This window comes from Uloborus diversus, chromosome 3 (genome assembly GCF_026930045.1).
Source record: "Uloborus diversus isolate 005 chromosome 3, Udiv.v.3.1, whole genome shotgun sequence".
Taxonomy (NCBI): Eukaryota; Metazoa; Arthropoda; class Arachnida; order Araneae; family Uloboridae; genus Uloborus; species Uloborus diversus.
Genome location: NC_072733.1, coordinates 192,215,654 through 192,236,268, shown reverse-complemented (window position 1 = coordinate 192,236,268; position 20,615 = coordinate 192,215,654). Strand labels below are relative to the sequence as shown.

Sequence of the window (20,615 nt, the reverse complement as noted above, 5' to 3'; positions counted from 1 at the left end):
ATTTAAAAAAATTAAATACATGTAACTAAACAGCATTTTCACAGAATGTGATAATTTTAGGTCTGGAACTACTTGATTGTTAGCTACTCAATTGGCTCAGTACATTTTAGCACAGAACAATTTTGCAGGGAGCATGAAAAGAGTAAGTAATTGCTTAACATAAAGTGAAAATTCTTGAAGAACATTCCATTTCATGCAAATGCATTGCTGAAGCATTAGGGGAATGTGCAGTCATGCATGTGATGTGGATCAGCAATTGACACCTATGTAAAGAGATAAATTAATTTCCAAAGTACAGGGGGCAAGGACTACTAGTATAATCCCCCACACCTCCATGGAGTAAGCATTTCAAGCTCCTGTCACCGGCATTACTATTAAAGGAAAGAAAAACACAAAGGAATTGCTAATAGGCCTTTCAGATTTCTGGTTGTAATTCTTTTAGGAGAAAACTGAATCTCATTTTGCTCTGGCTTAACTTTTATGAACTTTGAAAGAAAGGAAAAAAAAAAAAACCTTAGAGGCAGAAAATGGCACATCCTTTGGGACCCACTGTGTTTAGAAAATGCAGTTAGTCCAGGTTAGAAGGCCGTATACCTCTTTTTCGAACATATATAATGTTTTTTGACTGTTCTTATACTATTTTGACCTGCTGATTCCAAATCTGTTGAGTGCCAAAGGCTAAACTTGGAGCATTTTTTTAAAAAATGGCAAAACTCAAGATGGCGGCTATAAAAGGTAAAAAGCAAAAATAGGAAACATAAGTGCAATGAAATGTATTAGACATTTTAAAAATTATTGCAACTTTTAGCCAGGACAAAATATGTAGCAAACCTTCATTCATTCAAACCCTTTTAAACTGGACTTTGCCTTATCCGGACAGCCATTTAGATGTAAAGATTGTATAAATAAAAGATGAGTAGGCGCATTTTTGTAGATATGTGTTATGTATGCTCGTGGCACGGTGATAGAAGTTACTGTCGTGCCGGTGATGTCGATTGGTGTCAATTACAGCAAACTGGGGAGCTTTTGAGAATTTTTACTGCATACAGTAGTTTGTTTGTGATCCTTAGCTCATTTTATAGGTTATTTTGTTTGATTCTTACTTTCATTAATTCAGACAACCTGGGTCATAAATCTGGATGAATGATATTCTACTGTTATTGGAAGAAATATTTATAAAAGGGATATGAATAAAATCAGTCCAGCCACATACAGACTGTAATAGAACAATTTGTTGCTGGAACAAAGAATAGTTTGCAAAAGAAAAATGATATATTCAGATGACTTCACACAAATTGTGTTTTCATTTTTCTTAAAAGTATTTTTTTAATTGTTGCTATCATTATCATTATTACTATCGATATTTGATGGTTTTGAAGGATCCTTGAAGTCAAATCCATAACAAAAGCAGAATCCTGGACATTGCATAGAAAATTTTCGCCATGGAGCAGAGTATACTCTGCGTCTAGTAGTGTACCTGCAACTGTTTAAGTTGAGCATTTCGCTTGGAGCTGACAAATGTCTTGGACATAATTCATCCAGATGTTCCAACGGTGACAATAGATAATGTGATACATTCAGCATCAAAATTTATTTCCAGTTTATATGGCCGCAATCAGGATGGACTGCCTCTAGAAAATTTGTGGTAAATTATGTTTCAAAGGGAGATCTAAATGGAAAGAGGCATTTATGTGTCAAAAACTTAGCGGCTTGCCTTCTTCTGAAGCTGGTTTTTATCCACACTGCCTACTTGCTCACTACCAAAATATTTTATAGAAATTAGCTGGTTCACCTTTCTCATAGGCTTGATTATAGCTGGGAAAAATTAGCAGTTTATAACAGTCAATGAAAGCATGCGCTGCTATGATGGTATGTTTGGCATGATTTTTTTTTCCAGTTTCTGGTGTGCTTCTCTTCATGATCAACTCTGTTCCTTAAGCATTACTCCCTTTCTTATGTAAAGATGATGAGCTAAGATGCAAAGACCCCGTGTCATCAGAAATGACTCTTAGATGTGACTTTCCTTTTCCTTATTCGCAAATTATGTGGTTTGCTATAATCACATCAGCTTTTTCAGGACAACAGGCGTCTGCTTATGGTCCTAAACCAATTTCAATGGTAAAAAAGATCGGTACCAGTAACAATTACACTAACTTAAGGCTGAAAGCTAAAAGGTGGGGTGTTGTGGAGAAGAATAACAATTACACTTTGACATAGAGGAATATTCATTAAATTCAGTTTGCTTCCAACCAAACTTAATTACTTTCATCTTATTTGCTGCTACTTTCAAGCTGATATCTTTTATTGCAAAGGTGATGATTCTTCATTTAGTTGAAAATCGCGACATAAAAATTTTTCCTTGACATTGTGACTTGGTGCTAAAGTTATTGCATTTGTCAAAGTATGCCTTGGAAATCTTTGTATGCGGTGCTAAGCATGGTTTTCTACAGCATTAATACAACCACCCACCACTGCTAGCCTTGCAGGCCAAAACACTATGTCCTACATGTAATCTACTTTCAGTTTTGACTTCAATGCAGATTTATTTGAATCTCTCATATTTCCATCATCATCACATTAAGCAGTAGGATGAGGAACCAGTTCTTGACTGAATGATTTCTGCAAGGAGACTGTTCCCTTAATGGTGCCATTAAACGAATTATTTTAGCATATATAAATCCTGTACGCAGCGTATGACGTTAATCACCGATTTTAATCTTCTTTTTACTGAATATAGCAATATAGCCATTGTTTTAACTGCCTTTTTTAATGTCTTTTGGAAATTTTTGAGACTACTGTTTCTTATATGCATGCCACTGTGACTTGCCAATTTTAAGATTCTTCTACATTTAAAATTGTATCATTGATATTCATACCGTAGTAAATGTTAACCACTCCCATCCCTGGTTGATCAAAGCTATTTAATGCATCAATGCAAGTGGAGAGTTTTTCATGAATTATTTGTCTGCCATTCTGAAGCAGTATGTGAGTGATTCTCTTTGGCATGAAAAGTAACTGCATTTTGTACATCACCGTTCTTCATTGATTTCAAATTGTTTCTGAATCTATTAAATATTCCTAGTAATAATGCCAAAGTAGTAGTTGTAATTTTATTTAGTGTTTTCCTTATAATACCTGATGACCCATGAACATAGTGTATATAGGTACTACTTTAGTTTTCTGATATGTTTTAAGCCTTTTTAATCCATTAGAGTTTATTCTTAAGGTAAATCAAAACTTTTATGATCCCTATATATCATTGTAATGATAATCTTTGGTAAAACATTCTATTTTAATGCCCTTCATAGTTTAAAAAAATGATTAACACCTAGAAATCGAACCTTACAGTTGTTTTGGCAGATATCTTGAATTTTACCATTTTGGTAAAAATGTTCAAGGTTTAGCGTCTGGTACTCCTTGGATTTGAAATCAGAAAGTCGAATTCTTACAGAAAACATCAAAAAACCTTATATATATATATATATATATATATATATATATATATATATATATATATATATATATATATATATATATATATATATATATATATAAAAGAGGTTTCATGGCATTTCAATAGACACTAGCCTGGACTAAGTCATTTTTCATGCATCATATGTCTTTTACACTCACTTCATAGCGAGTCCGCACCCCTGCACATCACATAATTTGCATTAAATTTTCAATTCTAAAATTTAGAGAATAAAAATCATATTACTGTAAAGGGAATAATTTAAAGCCCCAAAACTCCTGAATATTGCAATTTTTCAGAATTACAAAGAAAAGGGTTAATTTTCATATAGTTAATGAACATTTTCATTCATTAATCAAAAATAAATTGCACAAAATACAAATATAAATTAAAACAATTTGAAACATAATGATAATCAAATAATAAAACAGTAAAAATATGGTACAAAAAAATGTACCTTAATATTTTTTCCGCAACGACCATGCGAGCAGGAAGAACCACACCAAACACATCCATAGGTATTTTCTAAACAGCTAGGACATGAAGTCAGTCGACCACATAAAGATGTAACATTTGCTATAAAAAGGGGAAAATATCATTGAGTAATCAAAAACAGCGTGTACTTAATAGAAAAATAGTAAACATAATATTATAATTCATTACCCCCTCTCCTAGAGCATGTATGATATGAAGCTACTTTTGTTGTAACTGAAAATGGTTGACAGATTTTCTTTTCAAAATTCCAAACACATTTAATTCCAGGAGCAGCTTTTTCACAAGCACCACTGTTGTCATTTTTTTCACATGAACCTAAAACAATAATAAAATACAATGAACTACTGTAAACTATAATATAATCTTAGGTTTTAGAAACTCGCTAAGTGCACTGCTTGAAAATTTCGGGAAGTAAAGACATTTAATCTTTAATAATATGATTTTTTGTCACAACAAAATTTGCAACAACAGTTAAAATACTCTTAACATGGATGCCGACTACTATTATATTATGATAATAATTGCTTAAAAAAAGAAATTGAAAAGTTCATTTTACAAGTTTGTACTCTATATCTTTTAAAACATTTTCAAAGCTAAATGACTTAATTTTGGTATTGTATATTGAGCTTTTTGAGGGAAAAACAAAGTTATAAGTTATAATTATTTATGTAAATAAAAATGAAAAGTTCAAAAATGAGATTTACAGGGTTTATATAAGCTTCTAAAAGGTTTTTTGACCTATTTTTAAAAAAATAAAGACAAATAATGAAAAAAATTTATAAATTTTTTCTTTGCACAGACTATTTTCCTCTACAAACACGAATTTTAATGTGTTCGCAATCAAAAATAGATTTACTCTAGCTTTGGAAAACTAAAAACAGGGTATATGCTATGTTTTGAGTTTTGAAATTTATAACTTTCTCCAATTTTCAATGACTTCTACTTGTAATTTTCCATGACTCACAAGATGTAATTTCCAGATAAAACACATTTCTTTTACAAGAATATCTATTTATATATTATAGTGCTTTGTGAAAAAATAAAACTTCAACCATATGATCTATGCTTTGCACATATGTCTTCGAAAAAAACAAAATACAAGTAAAACAGTAACTAGTGATACACATGAAATAATAAGAAATTTAAACTTAATATTTTGCTACTATGCATTCATTTACAAAGAAAAAATTTCAGATATTATTTTTCAGTTTCCGAGAAATCATATGAAAGTTAGAAACACAGAAGAATGCACATGTGAACAAATTTATTATTTTTTCTCTGAAAAATATGGTGTAATACACGAGAATTTTTCAAACGTAAAAATTAAAAAATAGTTTCAATTTGTAAAATGGTTTTCCAAAATGCAAAAAACCCTCAAACTAGCAGTACTATGCATGTAAAACTACGGGTGAATAGCTATTCCTTAAGCAAGCGCATTTTTTGTGTAAAAAAAAATCGAGAGTGACACATAAAAGTGCAACAAACAGCTAAGATATCTAGATTTAATACTATCTGTAAAATTTGGTAAGTATTTACGCTCTAGAATCTAAAACCCATTACTGTCAGTTTCCATGATTTTTGAGCATTTTTTGCTGAAAATTATAATTTTTCATGACTATTTTCGATCATCATCCAAATGCATGACTTTCAATGATTTTCCTCGACTTTCCAGGTGCACGGATACCCTGCAAAAAATTAATAATTCAGGTGGTTTAATATTTTAAAAAGGTATACATGATGTTTCTCATAAGCTGGTTCAGTTAGCTGAATAGACGAAGTATGTGAGGATGCTCTGCTTGGAAGCCAAAAAATGTATAGAGAAAAAAATTGGATAACCAAACTGTTAAGAGAAACTAAATTGAATTGCATGCAAATCTTTCAAAATAGTGAAGATTCCAAAGAATTGCTCTTCAACTATAATATGTCTTTGGTAAAAATATCGAAATATATTTTTCAATGATTTTTAATATTATTCTAATCCATGATCCTTTTACAAGCAAACATAGTGTTTTGTACATGCCTTTGAAACAAATGATTAGCAGCAGTTTCAACAAAGACTGAAACTTGTACTTCATAATATTATATAAATTTTTAAACATATCTCACACAGTCTAGGCCAGGGATTCTCAACCCTTAGTGCAGTGAACTGGATTCAGTTAGTGGAGAACTTTACAAGGCTTTACATTTTTACCTATCTGCATTTAAAAAGTTTTCTTTCATAAACGAAAAAGAAAATGATAAAGATTTAAACTGTATTTTTACATAATCAGGGCAGAAACAATTAGAGAAGCATCTGTGGTGATTTTAAAGAGCATTTTGAAATTCTTGCCAAGCACAATGGTACTTTGCATTAATTTTTTTTTTACTTTAAGAAAGCCACTTAACTAGTTTGTTTTTGCACTTTGATAATCATTTAAAGCACAAGCACAGTAAGAAATATTTTTAACCAATAAAGCAGCTTTATATAAATCTGTCATACTTTGAGTATAAGCATTTTTAATTTCCCATATTTGAAGTATGAAGTGAAAAGGGGGGGGGGGGCGCTTGAAAACAGCGCGAGCACCGAGACCACAGGTCTATTGTACTATCCCCGCTTAGACTACTAAAGGAGCCCAGTAACAGAAATAAAACTCAGCAGTTGCCTAACCGAAATTCTAGGCAGTTCCCAGGGATCTACATAGTGGTATCCCAAGTGCTCAAATTTTTGTGCAGAGTAGAAGTCACATTCACATAGCACATGAATTGAACTTTCATCAGCCATATGACATCCTCTACACGAAGGGTTGTCGATAACACTTATCAGATTAAGGTGCCTATTAAGAGAGCAGTGTCCATTTAGTAACCCAACAGACTTCTTGACCTCATTCCTACTCAAGTTAAGCAGTTCCTTGTACCTGAGCCAGGGATTCCCATATTTACTTATCTATTCATTATAAATTAGCAAAGAATAATTAAAATACATTTAATTTTATTAACATCTTCATGAGCAAAATCTTTAATAAGCAATGAGACTAAATTTGACAAATGGCATTGGCTTAAATTAGCTTCGATAGAACTGGTGAGAAATTTTTAAGTGGGTGTGACAAACTATGAGTGTGCAAGTCCTCAACAAAAATTTAAATATAAGACGAGGTGAAAATAATAGGATACATCAGGAATGCACGACATTTTTGAAACAGCAGGCCACAAACACCAGTCTTGATTGCATTGAGGGCCACTTCAAAAAGTTTGTTTGGGGTTGGAGGTGTCAAAATCTTAAAAATTCACGCACGATGTATTTTACACTCATTGCTAATTTTGCACTTGAACAGAGATATTGGCGAATCATTAATGAAAATGGTTCACACAAAAATAAACTAAGTAAGAAATTAGCAAGTATAACTTAGTACAATCATTATTATATATATTTTTTTTTAACTAAGCAAAGCAGATAACTACAATGCATAACATTTAATAAAAATTTAATCCAAGAATGCACAACAATTCATTGATATCACACATAAAATTGTATCAAATTTTCATTAAAGTTTGTAGTAGTGCTTCAAAGATGCAGTCGTAGAAAAGTGCAAGTCCATTCCTTGCTCTGGACTTGTTCAAATTGATGACACAAATGTATTTGCAGATGAATACAATGCCAAACACAGCGGCATGAGCAGCTGTACTTAAATAGGCAACTTTTTCTGGAGACAAATAAATAAAATTTATTTAAAGTTTTGATGAAATTTCTAAGTCACTTATATACTTGAACAAGGCTTATTCTTTCTGAGGGTGCCAATATGATAAGCTTCAAATTTACAGAACATAACTGAAAATTGCAGAGCAAAGATTGGAATATTTTAAATATATAATTACATATAAAGCATTAATTAGTTAAGAAGACAAACCTGGTGTCAATTTCTGTATATCACTTAACATCTGCCCATTGAATCCTCCAAAAACATACATAGATCTGAAATTACATGAAATAAAAAGCATTAAATTTTGCACAGAAACTATTTAGAGAAATATATACAGTAAAACCCCACCTAACGTACACCCCTCTTATGCGGACGATTTTTAATTCCCCAATTCCAATGCAAATCACATTATTAAACCGCTGTCCCGCGGACACCTCTGTATTGCGGACAAAAAAAATTTGTCCCATTAGTGTCCACATTAGAGGGATTTCACTGTATCTTAAAATGCTGTTCAACTGTTACTATCACATTTTGAAAAACACCAAATCTATTATCTGTTTTAAAAAGAGTAACGGGAAAAGTAAAAATAAGAGGCGGTTGTTTTATCGCAAAGGTTGGTAGGTTAAGTGCTTTGTTGCTTTAAATTGCTCTTTTTCTCTTCAGAGTGTATTTTCTTTTTTGCTTTCTTCTTACTTATTTTTCCTAAATATGAAAATTTATTACTATTTGAAAAAGAAATCACAAACATCAAAACAGTTTTATGCAGCAAAACTGTAACATTTATATGGATGCTGTTTTAGGTCTTGACTGTGTGTAGCAGAGATCAATACTGCCAAGGCTCACAATGCTTTACTTACATCTGTTACGTCTTCCCGTAAGACAAATTGTAGTAGTAAATAAAAAAAAAACTCGAAAGGTCTAGAAAACATATGCTAAAACATGCAGAGAAAATGAAAAGAACTGATATTAGAAGCACTAAATTGGTAAGAAATAGTATTTAAAACACCCACATCCAAAATTTAAAGTAATATTCTTGCAGTTAAATAATATTTATGAAAAACAAAGCCTACCCATTATAGACAACAGCTGAATGACCAAACCTTGCAATATTTTGGTTATGTATTGATGGAAAATTCATTCTATGCCAAGTATCACATGCTAAAAAAGGGAAAAAAAAAAAGAATCACACTTCAGAGAGTATTGTAACACTCAGCAAAGGAATTCCACAGAAAGGATATTAACATTTAAAACAAGGAACAGCAGAATTTCAATAGTAATTGACAGAGCATTTATTACCTATATCATAAGCTTGAAAATCAGCTGAAAAACACTGTCCTCCATTGCTATATGATGTACCATTGTGAGTATTCCCTCCAAATACTAACATCATTCCATTTAAAATTACACTGCTATGCAAATAGCGATGTGACTGGCTAGGTGTTAGAAGAACCCTAGGAAGAAAGTTATAAGTTGAATTGAAGAAAAAACATTTATTGATCATCTAGCATTATAAAAAAGCTAGAAATAAGCTCCGACTTTCACAAATCAATGTACTTGCAAGGATAAAATTATTATATACAGATTTTAGCATGAAAAACATAATTTAAATTTGATTTTTTTAATGATTAAAAAATAATTTATAATTACCAAGTATATTCCCAAGAGTTGTATGCATACAGGTAATCCACAAGTGCTGCTTCGGCCCCATGAGAATGATAACCTCCATAAACATAAATTCTCTGTGTTTGATGATCATAAACACTAGTATGCCCATAGCCACCTTTAACTATAGCACCTCGAGTAGTTACCAGTTCCCATTGATCTAAAGCTTTAGGAATAAACAAGCATTACAACTTAACTCTAAGTTTAACACTGGTTTATACATTTTTTTTTTACATTTTAAAATTTTTATTTTTTATACAACTTTTTTAAGATTTTATTTATTAATAAACTATTTTTAATGTTAAGCATAGATTAGATTCGTAGTTTGGAATACCAATAAATCCAAAAAAAAAAAAAAAATTTAAAGGAGATTTTTATTGAAAATTAAATTTAAGATAAGTATGAAAATGAAAACTATTTCATTATGATTTAGAATTTCACAAAATTTTTGGCTTACTTGTGCACATTGAATGGAAAACACAGTGCCAAGAGCAAACTTTTATAAAATTTGGGAAGATGAAAATCTTGAAATAGTTATAATATTATCACTATTTCTCCTTTCCAAAAAATATGTGATTTCCTTAAAGGGAAGTATTCCATCAGTTTAAAATTTTGAATTTTTGCCCCTGCTCTTTTTGTATTATTAAGGTAAAAAATATTCTTCTGGCATGTATTTCTTTTCATCCATGATATATGTAAAGTGTAAATTAAAGTGGTACTTAGCACTTGAAAATCATTTATTTAAACATGAAATTAAGAATAAAATTATCAGTAGATAAAAATTATAATCTGCTACAAAATTATTCTTACCAAAATTGTAATGCTGTACTGTATTAAGATAACCATACACAGGGTTATGTCCAAAAATTACGATCATATATTTTCCTACAACAGTTGCTGTGTGTCCTATAGCTGCTAAAGGACTACAAGGTTCAGAGTGGCAGTTTTGATCCATCGTCATTTTTGAAAGCAAGTGCCAAGTGCGCTTAGAAGTATTATAAACACACAACTCATTCAAAACAGTTCCATTGTATAACATTCCTCCATACATATATAAGTTTCCCTGAAATAAGAGAAAAATAAATTCAGATAAATAGAAACCCATTGTCGAGTATCACAGTAAACATGAACAAAATTGTGATTATCAACTCTCATTTTTTATTTTTTTAGTACATAAAACTGGGGGGGGGGGGGTATGGACACATGATAGCATCTCTTATGGAAAATATTTTTGATAATGATAATCATTTTCATAGAATTATCACATAATTGGACAATTTATTTAACACATAAAGAAAAGAGAGAAAAACAAAATCTTTAAGAAGAAAAGACTCTCCATTATAAAAGGGGAATTTTTTGCACTCCAGCAAGGTAAAAAAAAAAAGTTTTTCACAATAGTGAAAGCATGGAATTTTCTCAAAAATAGCTAAGCCTCAAACATTACAAAAATTAATAGTTGGACTTTAAAAACCTAGCATAAAAATAAAATTAATGAAAATAATATTTTAACTCACATTAATATTGATTAGAATAGAAACAGAAAAAATATACACTAGCAAAATTATTAATAATACTTGTAATTCTGCTAAATTGTAAACTAAAAGTGAATGAAAATTAAATCTTATATCAAATGAAAATTAAATTTAAATCAACTGAAAGAAGTGTTAAAGACATATCTTGAAAATATAATGAAATATATTTTCCTAAAATTTCTAATTTAGCAATGTTATTCAAAAAATATAAATTTAAAAAAATAATAATGGGTTTCGTCATTTTCACTTAATATACTGTGACATAAAAAATGAAATGACTCTAAGTGCAACACTTAAGAAATGACGTCATTTCGTCAATCCACTTATAAGATTTGTTAATTGGACAAAAAGACAAAAAGGATAAAAAGTAAAAATATCCTAGCATTTGAAATGAGTCAGAACAGAACTTTCTCATTTCTCAAACCGAAGGAGAGAACTCTTGCTCTTCCTGAGTGAAGTGTACATGTAATAAAAAGTCAGGCAAGTGGCTGTTGAATCACTCTACTTTCATAGACATAGAAACAAGGGAAGAAGGAAAAAAAAGGGAAAATAAAATACACTGGAAGAAAAAAAAAGGGCATGCATCAGCTTTTGAGAGACATCTTAAAAAATGCAAGTGATTCCAAGGTTTCTTTTTTTTTTCTCTTTTCTTCTATCCTCTTGAAGATTAGTAATAAGGAAAACATAGTTTTAAAGCATTTTAAACAAATTATGTTAGTGGAAATAAACAATTGAAATCAAAATTTTATACAAAATGTATTATCACTAGCATAGTCTGTAGTAAAGGAATGCACGTCCACAGAAACTACGAAGAAACAGTTTTTAAGTCTCTGAAAGGCAGATAGCAAGTCTTGGAGGCCCAAAGAATTAACATTTCTTAATCATATGCTAATAATTTAAGAAAAAACTTTTAATTCAAAACTTTTACATTTACTTAAGTCCAAGTATTTCTTTGAATGTATCATTAACAATTTTGAATAAGTATCGTCAAGGCTCAAAGTAAGAACAAAGAGATAGATGTGTGACAGTCAAGTTTCACTTCTGAAACATTTAGTTCGGAATTCATTTAAAAATTATGTATGTTTTAACAATTAAAAAATGTTTCATTTTAATAGCAGATGCAAAGTTTTGGATAAAAATACTCTCAAAAATTAAATATGTCAAATTGATAAAAATTGCACTTGCTAATGAATACAGAAAAAGAATCAAATTAGATCAATATGCAGATCTCTTAACAATATGAGTCGATTCCAATATGACATAATTAATATTCCAGAAGAGAAACATTAACAATAGACATTACGTACAGGGTTCACACTCAATTCGGATGAAAAAATTCCATGACTTTGCCAAGACTACATAAACATTTTCATTATCTTGTTACATGAAGAGAATGGTACTATTTAATGTCTAACTTGCCAGTATTAATTCGCCATTTAATGTCAGTGAATTCATTTTTCTAAACCAGATTTTACAGCTGGCCACATGGATCAAATTTGCAAGCTGCACGTTGGGCACCAATGTTTGACTATTAGAATTCTCCTATTTGTATGTTCTATCGCCTGACTAAAGTCTTCATTTTCTAAAGCTTTCAATAATTTAAGATAAACTCTGACAATTGCAAGTGGTTGAAATAAACTCTGATGCAATTAAATTACACTTTTTGAGTGGGCGTGGCAAAATCAAGAACATGCTAAGCCCACTACTACAGAATATAACACAGAAGTTCTAAAAATAGTGGTGAACTCAAAATTAGGCGCGTCCCAGCAGTAAAATCACATTACACAAAAAGGCGGACGAGCGTTACAGAAGCGGAAGCAATAGGATTACTAAACTCTGATTTGTTTTTGAGATTGTTCAATTTTCGAGTATTAAAAGCTTTTACATGCAATATGGTGAAATCACTCAAAGTTTTAATTCTCTACTGTTACAAGACATTTTTCCATGACTTCAAATACATTTCCATGACTTTTAAAGAAAATATTAATTTTCCAGGTCTGAAATTTTCTTACTTTTTTTCCATGACTTTCCAGGATTTCCATGACCTGTACTAACCCTGTACGTATACAATACAAAACTGAAAATGATTGAAACAAAACTAAAACTAAGTCATCGATTCAGCATTTGCATTTTTAACATTCGACACTATTAAAGAACATCAATTAATGATTTCAAATAAGCTATTTATATATTTGCTTTGCCTAAAAGATTAGTAGTGTCAAAAATGAAAAAAATCACATTCCCACAGCAGATTGCAGGCTTGGAGTCAATTACGAGGGAATGTAATCGATTACGATTATGATTACGGGCACAATAAAAGGGGGATTACAATTACGATTATAATCCTCTGGCAAAACATAATTACGATTACAGCAACTATCCGATTATGTAGAAAATGTAATCGATTACGATTATAATATGCCGATTATGATTTTGATTACGATTACCGACTTATATTATATTGTATATATATCACCCATTTGCATCAACAACGTGATAGTTGAAAATTATGATTTTTGATTTAATATTAAAGAGATAATTGCAACTACCGTGTAGTATTAACTTAAAGGTTATTTATTTTGTATTATTGCGCTGTTGCAGGGAAAGAGCAATATATGAAAGATAAAAAAAAAATCTAGAAAATTCAAATTGCGTACATTACACAATGCCACAATGACTGTACAGGTATAGGCACACTCTTATTCAAATGGATACACAGTGCATATTGTTTTTGACTCGGCTGTTCATTATTATTTTGCCATTGCAGTAGTTCTGCCTTAGCCCTGGCTAAGGGCAATGGCTTATTGCTAAACTGCTCAACATTTTATAGCTTATTATTTCTAAAAATTGCGTGGTATATTTCATCATTGTACTCTCAATTATTTAATATATTACCAATTAATTTAATGCGCAGCTATTCAAAAAAAAAAAAAAGAACCTCCTATGGATTTTTATGCAGAAAAACTGCAATGTAATAAAATACGCGGAAAGTGTAACTAAAAAATACGGAACTAAACAATTGAAATAAAAAAAAAGGAATTAAATGCATTTAAGTGTAATTAATACTTCAAAGATGTCTGTTTTTTTTTCTCTCTCATTCTTTGAGAAGTGAAAAAAATCCAGCAATGCTAAACAATCGTTGAACTGGAGCACATGACGCAGAGGTGAAAAAATACTTGGGTAGTATTATTTTTAGCAAAAAGATACTTATGAGTGTTAGACCCCTACAACTTGATTTCATTTTTGAATCACTCACGTACCATATAAATTGCACTTTTACAAGCGCTAAAAGGCTTCAACTTAACACTCATAAAAAAAAAAGATTGGACATAACATATTTTTGCTATGATTTCCACTTTTTTGTCACACAGCTTTTTTTTTTGCATAAATGAGTATTTTATAATGATATTTATACATCGCAGTTTTAATGCAACATTGAAGTGCAATTTTTCTCACTTTAAAAATGTAGCTTAAAAGATAATTAAAGTTCAAAATTTGTGTTAATTCCTTGATACAATAAAACGAAAACAAATTTTATAAAATCTGTCAATGCAAACTTTTTACTTTCATACATACTCATTAATTAGAGATAATCAGTTGTAAACATATGAACATACATTTAAGATGAAACTATGCGAGGATCTTATTCACCAGGGTTTAAATTAGATGTCATGTAGCAAAAAATAAATGCAATACGTGTAGAGGCAAGAATACTTAAAGAATCACTGAAACACAAATGCGAATTCCGTTTTCGTTTGACAAAATCTTTTTTCAGTCATTCACTACTTTCTCATGAAAGTATAAAAAAAAACAAAAGCATTTTGTTGCGCAAAACTTAGTTGTACTTTTGATATCATTGTACTTTTCTGCAAAATACGATTTTGAGGCGGCAATGTGCTTCGCTTGATTGCCTAACATTGACAGATGAAAGGGAAACTGATGAATGACCAATTGTAGGGATTTGGGAAGACGTTCCCAAGAAGCCAAGAAGTGCAAAAGCGCCCACAGGGTACTAATTGTACTAAACACTTTAAGATGGGGCTCGATTTATGACTCTTGTTTGCAAACAGGGACGAGTGGGGATGAGCACTGAATAGTCGTTTAACGAAAGAAGTTGTTTTCAATGTTACTATTGCACTATATGTTATCTTTCCATACATTAATAAAAGGGAGGCTTAAATGTTTTCTCTTTTAGAAAGTCAAGATTACACGATTACAAGGGGAAATTACGGATTATTTTACTTAGATTACAGTTATGATTACGCATGAAAATCCTGATTATGATTTCGATTACGATTACGGCAGTATCCCATCGACAGATTACGATTACACAAAAACGTAATCGATTACTCAGATTACGATTACGTAATCGGCGATTACTCCAAGCCTGGCAGATTGGATGAGATCGCAATTTACAAATAAAAGCAGCAAAAGTATATTAAAGAACATCAATTAATGATTTCAAATAAGCTATTTATATATTTGCTTTGCCTAAAAGATTAGTAGTGTCAAAAATGAAAAAAATCACATTCCCACAGCAGATTGGATGAGATCGCAATTTACAAATAAAAGCAGCAAAAGTATAGAAATGGCATTAAAATAGCATAAAAAATAGAAATGGCACTAAGAAAAGCTTTAGAAATTCACTTTAACAAATCTGTAGTGAAAATTTTTAGATACAGTCGACTCCCGCTGCAACGCGTTCCAACTTACGCAAAATGGCTAAAATGCGATTTTTTCCCCAACAAAGAATTTTAGATCTAACGTGAATTCCTCGCCCGCAACACGAAAATGTTTAGAAAGGAATTGCGATGTGTAAGTATTGGCTTTGTTATTGGCTATTAAATTTTTTTTTTCGTAAATGGACCTTCATCCCTTTAGCATCGCTGAGAGTGGAAGTTCCCACATCGTACTAGTCTAAACATCACTTATACAAATACCCCCTCTCCATATTTTCTTCCATTTATTATTTTCATTTCAAATGTGAATGTTGATGAAATATAATGACACCTAAAAGCGCTGTCATCAAAACTTTGTGAAGGAAAAAAAAAAAGTTTCTGACAATTAAAGAAAAGCTAAAGGTTATGTGCATGAACCAGGGGTGCCCACCCCCCTTAAGAGCAAGGATACACCCCCTCCAATACCATGAAGATCCCCCCCCAAAAAAAGAGGAAAATAACCCTTAAAACACATACCCCCTAAAAGTTTCAATGGCGCAGTCTGAGCCATGACACCCCCCCCCCTAGATGGGCACCCTTGCATGTCCATATGTACGACTAAAAGTCACGAAAAGGAAATCTGTAAAAGTTCACCAAGTAGTATTTGAGGAAAGTGCAAAAATTATTAAAATGGAAACTGCTCTTGTACTGTGAATTTAAGAAACTAGGAATAGGGGTGTTACCATAGATGGAAATGTTATAAAAAAACATAAAAAAAAAAAACTAGCGAAGCAACTGTTGTTTATATAAAAATATATAACAATAACGGTTTGATCATGCAGCATAAACCACCATCATCTTCTCTTTTCTAAGTTACAAATATCATCAATGAATCTACCATACAACTATAGTGCATCTGTTTTTCTTACTACATATTGTGCGTACCGCACAGGTTTATTTTATATCTTTCTTTCCCATTAATCATTGATTTTGTGCCTCGTAGCAGTATTTTGGACTAAATAAAACATTTTTTGTTAATACAAATAAAAATTCATTTTTTTTATGTAAGAAACAATAATTTATAGTTGAGAAATGATTTCTAACAGTTTTAGGTGGTGTTTACAAGTAAAAAAATAATTGGGTACGTATATTTATAAAAGATTTTACATATAGCCTTCTCCACAGCGTGAAATTTCGACTTATGCGAGGGGTCTTGAAACGCATCCCTCGCGTAAGTCGTGACTCGACTGTACCAATATAATTGACATAAAAACATAATTAATCCAGCGTAAGATTTCCATTTTTCATTTTTATGTCATAGTACCCAGCACATTTGTTTTTTGAGCAATCACGATTGCTTATTGTTTTCACTTGACTGTTTTGATGTGCTATCATTTTATTTTCCCGCCAGCCCCCTCTGCAGCACCACTGTCGACCAGCCGGTTGCCTCACAATGCTGCCCTCTAGCGAAAAGTCTCCAGGTTGGGTCACTTACTTGCCAACACTTACACCTACACACACACATACACCTACACACACATCTACACACACACCTACACACACAAAGACATACACACACGCATACATACAGACGCACAAACACATACACATACACAAATCGCCCACACACAAACACACACGCCTACACACACACACACACTCGTGATTGCGAAAAACATAATTTGAATTCAAGATGTCAAAGTTCAAATTAATTTTTTTCCATTATTATGTTTAGTTTGCCTTTCTTTAAATATAGCAATAAATTTGTTACATTAGATTTCTAACCTATATTTATTGCTTTTTTTAAAATTAATTACTAGTTTCACAACCAGTTGGATAACAAAAATTATAATTATGGGATTTTTTGAGAAAAATTTTATAGCTTAACAGCTTTTTCTTGAAGGGAATCACATACTAAATTTTTGCTCTGAGTTATATTTTGACTTGTTTGCTATTTTTACAACGTAAGTGTATCAAAAAGTAAGGTAACAAGAGCTCTGGTGTGTTGATTTTCTAATAGGACAAAATGTAAAGTAGAAGATGCTGCACTGTAAGAAACATGGTCTGACATAGAAACAAGAAATATGATAAGGTTTTTGCATTGAAAGGTATTGGACCAGGCCTGTCCTTTCAGGGACAAATGCGTACTGAATGCATTTTGTGGAAAAAAACACAAAAAACATGCAAAATCCCATTTTGTTTTTAAAAGCTAGAAGGGGTCACCTGACCTCCCTCTGATTGGCCAAATGCCGGGCATGAATTGGACCACTCTCCTTACAGTCTTAACCTAGCAGCAAGTGGTTTCCATCACTTTGGACCTTTAAAGAAACGATTGGGAGGTCAGCATTTTAGAACCAAAGCTGCAGTTCAGCAAGTCATCTTGATGTGGTTTCACAATTATGACGATTTCTTCCATAACGGTTTTTGTGATTCCTGAATATTTTTTTCTGCTGCATAAGCTTGTTACCTTACATTTTTAAACCCCCTCGTATTTAAGCAGTCTACTGTTCATTCAAGTTGCTTTTATCGGTGACTTTCCACTCAAAACTGCACTTTAGAGGGGGTCTTTAAAAACTCAAAACACATGCCTGCAGTTCTTTACAAGTTTTAAGATTTTTTGTTTCCATATATTTTTTTAAATTTTCTCCACAAAGGTATTTTTTCCCTCTTATTTGCCACTTGTAGTTCATCATCAAGAAAATTTTCCAGACACAAAACTTGCAATTTTGGAGCAGAAATCAAATAGCCTTTATGTAACTGAACAAGTGGTAGAGGTCAAGATTCACGGTCGCCACTCGCCACGTGGCGACCTAGTTTGAAAAAGTGGTCAGACTAAAAAAACGTTCTCAGTCGCCATTTACCCCCCTGTTGTTCCAAAGAAAAAAAAATCTTGGTATGACCAGTGATTTAAGAGGGTGGAAGAAGATAAATTGCTTTGGAAACATAAGCCTGAGTATAAACACATCAAAGAAGATCGTTTTTTGACCAGAACGGCAATACTTTTCAGTTCTGTGTGAAATATAGACGCCATATTTGGTCACTCACAAGATGGAAGTAGGCAAAGTACTTAAGTGCTTAAGTTTGCAAAAACAAAGCAAATTTGATGTTTATTCAAATGCAAACTAATGAAAATCGTGCAAAATGCGCTGTAAAGCATTTATTTGTTTTTTATTATTTAAAACAGTTTTCTTGAGAAATGAAAAATTTTGTATTTAAAATTTTATCTTATCCTTACTGAATTGGATGCTAATCTGCTAAAACCTATAACAGTTCAATTAAATTGAGGTTCAATGAGGATTTTCTATTTTATAATTATGTTTATGCAACAAATTCAAAAACATAAATCTTAATTTTTAGCGCAGTCGCCATATTTGGTCACTTCCTAAGATGGCAGTAGACAAGATTCTTTAAGAGCCTACGTTTTCAAAAATAGTATTGTATGTTTATTACAATACAATGCAAACTATTGAACAATCCGAATATGTGCGGTATCCCCCCCCCCCCCTGGATAATTAATTATTTTCTTGAAAAATGCAGTTTTTTTTTTCAAATTTTAAATCCAAAATATTATTTTTTCCATATTGCTTTAGACGCTAATGTGCTAAAACTGACTCTTTCATCTAAATTAATGTTTTTTGAGGATTTTTAATCATTAAAATTACTTTCATATCTTAAATTTTTCGCGTAGTCGCCATGTTTGGTCATTCGAAAGATTTAAGCAGACAAGACTATTTAATTGCCTAAGTATTCAAAAACAGAATTGAATGACTATCTCAGTGCAAACCAGTGTAAATAACATGAAAAGGGCCAGAAATTATGTTTTTTTTTTAATTAGTTATTTTCTGGAAAAGTGAAATTTTATCAGCAAAATTGTATTTCTTGTAAATTGCCTCAAAAATGCAGTTTTCTGACGACTTTTCCCTGATTTAATTGTCTATTTATTTTGAGGAAAAAAATGCATGTTTATTGCTTTTAAAATAACTCTGTAAAGTTCTATTTATTTGCTTTTTCTTGAAAGTTGTAAAAATTCCTTTCCCATTTGGTACTTTAACACTCGGCGACAGTAGTGGCCATCAAGTTTTTTGGGTTTAGTGGCCACTGGCCACTTAGAAATTTTCTTAATCTTGACCTTTAACAAGTGGTTGGAAAAACTACATTTTTTTCATAGCGAACTACAACTACTTTGTTACAAATGTAGATAACTACAACTCCTTTTTACAAAATATAGCAACTACAAACTACTTTTGAAATGTAGTCGCTACTTCTCTATTTTTCAAAAAATAAGTAAATAAAACGCACACACACTAGACATGCAAAACATGAAAGTCTATTTTTTAAGTCACATAACCTCTTATGTTTTTCCTCTATGTCAAAACAATTAAAAAAAAAATTTCATATAATTTGAACAACAGCAACTCGTGCCAACTTGCATATCAAAGTATGAATCAGCATTGTATGCTAGGCCAAATCGAATAAAAAAAAAACTTTGTATAGAATCTTAAAATTTCTGTTGATAAAACGTTAGCCGTATACCCCACATGTACTGCAAAAACAGTTATTCAAATTTAAAAACATTTAGATAGCCTAAAAATTATAATTTCTTGCAAAAAAGTGACTATTTACTTTTTATATTTAAAAAATTACATACAAATTTTAAAAAATATCAAGTTCAAAAATTAATAGCAAACACATTTTCAGATCAACATTTGCAAAAGAATAATAAAAAAATAATACATTTAAAATGAAAAAAACTTGAACTTGGAAAAAATCCATATCTTTGAGTATTATATGGGAGACTTAAATATTGCAGGAGAGCGAATAGTTCTATTTAACTCTAATTACCTACTTTACTGTTTATATTTTTCAGCTTGATAGTTTTGTAAAATTTACCTAACATTTTTAAAAATTAAAATTGAAAAAAAAATCAATTTTTTGAAGAAAATTTTGTGGGAAAAAAGGGTGGGATACAAAAATATTTTTAAATTGAAATATTTTTGTGGTGCACGTGGAGTATAGGGACAATGTTTTAACAACAGAAATGTGCCCGTCGTAATCACTAAAATTTTTGCCTTTCGAAATATTTTTGTTTTTCAACTTTCGATCGGTTCATATAAAATTC

The 20,615-nt window shown here is 31.2% G+C and overlaps 1 protein-coding gene across 1 annotated transcript in view; it reads right to left on the bottom strand.

The window, feature by feature from the left end:
- Positions 1 to 20,615, bottom strand: part of LOC129218479 (attractin-like protein 1) — a 117,024-nt gene that overhangs the window by 52,978 nt on the left and 43,431 nt on the right. The window contains exons 7-13 of the mRNA XM_054852760.1: positions 10,117 to 10,369; positions 9,292 to 9,472; positions 8,941 to 9,095; positions 8,715 to 8,802; positions 7,852 to 7,916; positions 4,136 to 4,282; positions 3,930 to 4,048 (exon numbers count right to left, since the gene is read on the bottom strand). Coding sequence (XP_054708735.1) covers positions 3,930 to 4,048; positions 4,136 to 4,282; positions 7,852 to 7,916; positions 8,715 to 8,802; positions 8,941 to 9,095; positions 9,292 to 9,472; positions 10,117 to 10,369 — 1,008 coding nt within the window. The remainder of the gene's footprint in view (positions 1 to 3,929; positions 4,049 to 4,135; positions 4,283 to 7,851; positions 7,917 to 8,714; positions 8,803 to 8,940; positions 9,096 to 9,291; positions 9,473 to 10,116; positions 10,370 to 20,615) is intronic.